This window comes from Rhagoletis zephyria, unplaced genomic scaffold, assembly GCF_001687245.7.
Source record: "Rhagoletis zephyria isolate East Lansing unplaced genomic scaffold, Rhagoletis_zephyria_1.1 Rzeph_scaffold_22547, whole genome shotgun sequence".
Lineage (NCBI taxonomy): Eukaryota > Metazoa > Arthropoda > Insecta > Diptera > Tephritidae > Rhagoletis > Rhagoletis zephyria.
The window spans coordinates 1-6,531 of NW_016179605.1; the positions used below are offsets into that span (position 1 = coordinate 1).

Genomic DNA, 6,531 nt, shown 5'->3' on the forward strand with positions numbered 1-6,531 from the left:
CATAATTGAAATGCTCACAAGCAGATAGTGGCTGCTGAAAATTTGTTGCGCGCCAAACAAGCATAAAATGACGCACGCAAACATATAGACACGACGATATATAAAAGTGGGATTACACTTCCTGTAAGAAAAACCGTCTTGCGCGCGGAGTCACGGTCAGTTTTTATGAGGTCACGTTGCTGTTTAACCGCCCAACAACAATAATGGCATACTTTAAGGAGCAACAAAGTACCAAAACTGCTCATTGTAGGAGGAAAAACATACATTTGTATATAAACAGTTAAACATCCTTTGCCCTTAATTGGCCGCACTGAAATTATGTGGGTTTTTGGCCACAAGTACACTGCTGTGTTGCCACATATACATACATTTAGGCGAGTGAGCACACACTCGCCATTTAAGCCACTTGATACTCCCTAATTGTTTCTTTTGCGCTTGCTTGCGTGTCTTGCGGCCGTCGCAAAAAAATGCAACAAGCGAAAGAGTTTTTATGTACATTTATATGTATGAATGTATGAATATCCCCCCCNTTTTTCTGCCTGCCTTTTGCTCACATTAAGTGGCCGTCTGCTCATAATGTAGAAATGGTTTATTGCTTGCGTGCGCTATTCATATTCGCTAACCGTCCAAAGAGTCAACCGAACAAAAACGCAAGCACAACAAACGAAAATTGGCACAAAAACATTGCAACAGCTGGGTCGCAAGTGCATTGGTGATGGCCCATTTTCAATGACTGTTTGGAGTCATTAAGTAAAACGCGCGCAGTGTACAAATTTCTTAGGTTTAGTTTAAGGCAAAGCTTGTGAGCAAAGGAAGTGAACAAAGTGCTTTAATGACTGATTCTTTAGAGAAGGCTTCAAGTATGTAAACAAAAATAGGCAAACAAAAGTACGAGTATTTATTTTCATTTTTTTTAACACAGCAAATTTGCAACCTCCCTCTTATTTATCAGCTCGTCAGCACTAAAAGCAATATTTCGTTTGATTACTACTTTCAGATACGCTGCACTGCACACATTCATGACGTCTATTGGAAATCTACGGAAAAATCTATCGAGGAGGAGCGCCACAAGCACAACATAAATTCGGTTAATTCTTTCTCAGAAGACTACTTTGATTTGGAGGACGAACATCTGGTTGATCGTTCAGACACCTATATGACACATATAAAGGGTAAGAATGCAACCTAATATAAAGATTTACATAAATCAAGTCATCGGATTTACCTCCAATTAATACAAATATTTTTTTTCTTCATGCTTATATACACTCAATAAAAAACTACTGCTATACCTGTTTTTGTATTAATAGCGATGAATCTGTACGATCCACAAGCAGTTATGTTTCAGGATCTGATTTTTGGGTTAGCTCATTTTAGGTCTAGGTGTGCGATATGTATGTTCATTAGGGTGCCTCACCAAAAAAAGTTGCAGTTTTTTTTTTTTATTTTAGACGTGCGCCAAAATAATCAATAAAATATTAAGATTTAAGCTAATACCTTCAAAATCTCATTACTTTGATTACGTTAATACAATTTTTAAACGTTTTATGCAGACCTTTAAGCTTAAAATTATCTATCTGAAGTGATTTTTTTGGCAGAAAATATTTTTTAAAACTGCATAATTTTATTTATAACTCGATTTTCAAATCAGTCTAGCTTAAGTAAATCTTAATGTTTTTTCGAAATATTTTTGGGGAAGTCTTAAAATACAACTTATTTTGTAATTCCGATGGGAAAACAGTATCTACCGATTTNTTTTTTTTTTTTAATGAAGAGTGATGCACCCTAATTTATATACTTTGTATGGAAGATAATGTGCGACTCCGTCAGGAAAAGTATGTATAATAAATCAACGAGATTTTCTAGCAACATCAAAATATAAATTTTATACCCGTACATGCAAAAATTTAATAAAATAAAAAACTTCGCAATAAAAAATTTTCTAAAAAATGTGATAAGAAAATGTTGATAAACGTTTATTTAATATTCCTGAGCTTTGCACAAAGTTCAAAACATTTGTTTACATTATTTTTTTTTTTGTTTTTTGTAAATTTTAAGAAAATGATATGAAAATAAAACGTGTACCTACACTTTTGTGATTGCCTAGTTCCTTATACAATACTTGAAATGTTTACGTTTCGGTAAATTTTATTAAAATTTGTATGAACGGAATTAGTGAAATTAACAGAATTTAGTATTTTCTCAAACTTGTGCTAACAGAAACTTTGATAAGCAGTTTAAAATACATGAAGTTAGAGATAGAATTTCAAATGTTTAAGGACAACAGGTGCCTATGAGAATATGGCAACAGTAAATAGGCATGCGCATGTACATATGTATATGTACATTAGGGTGGTCCTTAAAAATCAAATGAACAATTTTTTTCAGTCTCATCCCCCCAATTGGTAATACCATAGTCGAAGATATCACATATAATTTTTGGCCCCAATTGGGGTCGGTTAAGGCGTATCGCAAAGGGGTCAAAGGCCAGATGCCTCTTTGGAGACTCAAAAAATTAAAAATATTTTTTTCATATAATAACCAAAATGGATGCTACTAAAGCGACTCCAATCGGGACGAAAATTTATAGTTGATATCTTCGGCTATGATAGTATCGATTTTGGGTATTAAATGAAAAAAATAATAATTTCAATTTTTTTAGTCTCCATAGAGGAATCTGAACTTTGCCCCCTGTACGACACGCCTTAACCATCTACAATCGGGACCAAAATGTAGGGGTTGAGGCTTAGGAAATCTGATGTAAAAATTAGCTTCCTACATTTAGGGACCACCCTAATGTACATACATGAACACATGCATACATACATATGTATGTAGGTCGGTACACACTCGCGCAGAAAATGAATACTCGAAACATCGCCAAGGTGGTAGGATATTTTAATTTTAGATACTACTATTTTTACATGGAATGAAAACGGAATCCCGACATACATATTTAGCATTTGAATGAGATATTAAAAGAAAAAAGAAAAGCAAGTTCGCGAAAATGTTGTATGTTCATAAATCCATACATACTTACAAAACCAGCTCTCGTACTCATAAATAATGAATAGATTTTTCATAGAGGAAGCAGTTAAAATTATTAAGGATACATTTTTCGTATTCAAGAAGTCGGCAGCCATGTGAACAACAGTATTAACATACCTAGAGAAGGGGGTTAGAGCAAGGCAGCCGAATAGCGAGACAAAATATGTAGAACAGGTGCGCTGAAAACATTTTCAAGCGAATATATGGATATATCTACATACATACCCTTATACATATGTATGTACGTATGAGCACATATGCATTTTTGTATGCATAGGTGCTTCATAACAACCCACAGCACACATCCTGGAGAATCTGCATCGCTGAAATATTTTAAGTGAATAAAATTAATGCACAGTTGCTCACACATCTAAACTATTTAAAGCTTTTTAGTACCTTAGGAATGTGCATAAATATTTAAGCAGATACAAGCGAGCATTTATTTTTTGTACTCGTATAGATATTTATGTATGTATATATGTAGGTGCATGTGTTTGTATGTGTGGGAGTGTGAGGTGAATATTTTTATTAAATTTCATGCAAATCTTAAAGACTGAAAATAAAATTAATTAATTTTTATATTTTCAAACCAAAAAAGATATAGTGAAAAGAATTGCGTCACGGCTTTTCCAAAAGTGATATTAGAAAGTTCTTACTTTGCAAGATATGATTTTCGAATGACTAAGAATTTAAAGTTTTAGTACTAAAAGCGAAAAAACGCGCTAGTTTTGATTTTTTTAGGCGATTTTATGTATTTTAGTCTTAAAAAAATAAAATGTGTTACCTTCATTATTATTTTTCTTTTTATTAAATGGCGCTTTAATCAACAAAGCACGCCAGTCGTTTCTCTTATTTTCCAATTGAAAACTCGCAGTGAAGCCAAGTTCTTCTCCATCTGGTATTTTCATAGCAGAGCTTTCTCTGTTATCAGTATGACTGACGACCCGCGTTGTATACTTTCATAGCAGGATTGTTTCGGTTCATTCGTACTCCAACCCAGTCGCCGTGCTTCAATCCGCCTCACTATGTCTATATCGTTGTAAAACTCATATAGCGCATCGTTCCTTTGTCTGTGGTATTCGCCATCTCCAGCGCGCAAAGGCCTTCCGCAAAATGTTTCCATCGAAAACTTCAGGAGCCGCTTCATCAGATAAAACTACCAGAATGAGAACATCGCGGTCTTGACTGACAGCCCAGCGGCTATCAAGGCCCCCAGACTCATCAGGTAACTCTAAACTGATTACGGAGTGCCTCGGCAATACTCTTGGTCTGAGCAATCGTGTTTGGGTTCTCTGCGAAGAAAGGAGCATAGACACCTTTCATCACCCGAGAGCCCTTTCGTGGCTTAGGAAAAGGGGAGCCAAAGACATCTGGGTGAACATTTAATAACCGAGAGCGAAGTGAAATCTTTAGATTTAGGTTCCGTAGTAAAGTTTTTCTCGGATACCGGGTTAATATACACACCATAAATCCGTGAAGGGGGCACAGTAGATACTTAGATTTATCCTCCGAACAATATAATAATAATTATCCTTAGCATAGATATAGTTTTATATGTACTTAATTAGAAATATGATTTCCCGCAAAAAAAAAAATAAATAAAAATAAAATATTTTTAATAAATGGGAAGTTATGTTCTTTTTGCAGATTCTCACAAGTGTCTCTTGTCTCTAGCGTTGTCTGACAAGTCCTTTGCGTGTATATCCCTATTAAATATGAAGCTCTTTTGTTGTATTCTTCACTGAAATACCAATTAAATTGCACTCATCTTTGTTTACTGCATGCAATCACTTTGCACTTGCTCACATACATACATACATACATACATATGTACATACATACATGCATATCTGCTCAACTTCCACTTGTTATGCTCTCATTGCAGGTGCTGTCTCATCCTTGAATTCCAATGGAGCTGCACAACAGCACAACTGTCACTGCCTGTCATTGATGATGCGTTGGACAACACTGGTGCTGGCGGCTTGGTATGCTCAGCAATACCTCCAACAATTATGCCAGAAATTGTTTGTTTGGCGAAAAACAATGACGCCAACGGCAATAAAAATGCAAACAAAAGGAACGACAATGGAAGGACAGCAAGAAAGGGCTATAGTTGTTGCAGCCAAAGGCCAACGAGTAAGTGGACCAAGTGCTGATGAGGCAACTTCAAATGTGACAGTAATGAGAGTAACAGCAGCAACAACAACAATTGCAAAAAATACTATTTGCCACGATTGGACAGTCGCCGCCGAACAAACAAAACATCGGACGCGAAATGAAACGACGAATTCACAATTAATAGAGAGGATAAATATGCAGCGACAACAACAGCAACAGCGGCAATGGCAGCAGCTGCAGCAACGACCAAACAGAGTTAAGTGCGAAAAAAGACGAGCAACACAAAAACAAACACTTCCAGTGCAACTACAAAAGCACTTGGGGCGTAAGGCGGCAACACTGGCAACAATACGACACACAATTAAAGCGAAAGCAACAACAGCAACAGCAAATGCGAAAATGAAGCAAGTAAATGCATCGACGACAACAACATGATTTAATTGCCGTTAGTTTACTGTGAATTCAAAAAATAAAATAAAATAAAAATGAAAATTATACAAAAAAAAAAAAAAAAATATTGCAAAAAAGGCAAAGGCATAGTGAAGCGGGAAATGAGGCAAGGCCAGCAAAACTTCCGAAGAAAAATCGTTGTACTCTCTTTGGCGTTACTAATGGATTACTCCGGCATAGGTATATTTAAGTATGTAGACCAGCTCCTATTTAATAAACGAACCTAAAACTAAATTTGTCTGTTTTCAATTCTCTTTGAATCCCCGCAAAAGTTTTAGTCTCGTTTTAGTTAAAAACTCGTTAAACTCTCGGCATTGTTTTTTTTTTGTTTGAGTTGTATTTTATGTTGTTTATAAATAGCAATGTAAAGTTGTCAAATTGTAACGAATTTTTCTCACAGCTCTTTTCATGGAGCACATATTTATGTAAGGAACTCTTACAAAGCAACTAGAAAATAAATCAATTCCACAGCATTTTTTTGTGTATATACGTAAATATAAACGTATGTACATATATGTATATAATCTACAAAACATATATGTATGATAAAATAAAAGCAAGAAAAAACAGAATGCACAAAATCCTATCCACTAAATATAATCAATTACATATTTGTTTATTTATATACATACATACATACTTTTTATATAAACATATATGTATGTATATTAACCCAATTTAACACTTATAGAAAAAGTCCCACATAAAAAACAACAACAATCGACAAACAATTTAATTCGTTTTGCAAATCCAATCAAAATTGCAATTATAAACGCTTAATTTAAGTACTTAAGTACTTATGTACTTAAAGGTTTGTATTATGAACACACGTATATATATACATTTGTACATGCAGCTCTCAACCATCCGCCATAACTAGTGACACAATCAACTATGTGCGATATTTAACAGTTG

The 6,531-nt window shown here is 34.8% G+C and overlaps 1 protein-coding gene across 1 annotated transcript; it reads left to right on the forward strand.

Annotated features, from left to right (window-relative positions):
- Positions 1 to 952: 952 nt before the first annotated feature.
- On the forward strand, positions 953 to 6,328 carry LOC108381428 (uncharacterized; the record flags this gene model as incomplete). Its single annotated transcript, XM_017637851.1, has 2 exons — positions 953 to 1,172; positions 4,934 to 6,328. Coding segments are annotated over 2 exons (888 nt in total), but the record flags the coding sequence as incomplete, so codon positions are not given.
- Positions 6,329 to 6,531: the final 203 nt, after the last annotated feature.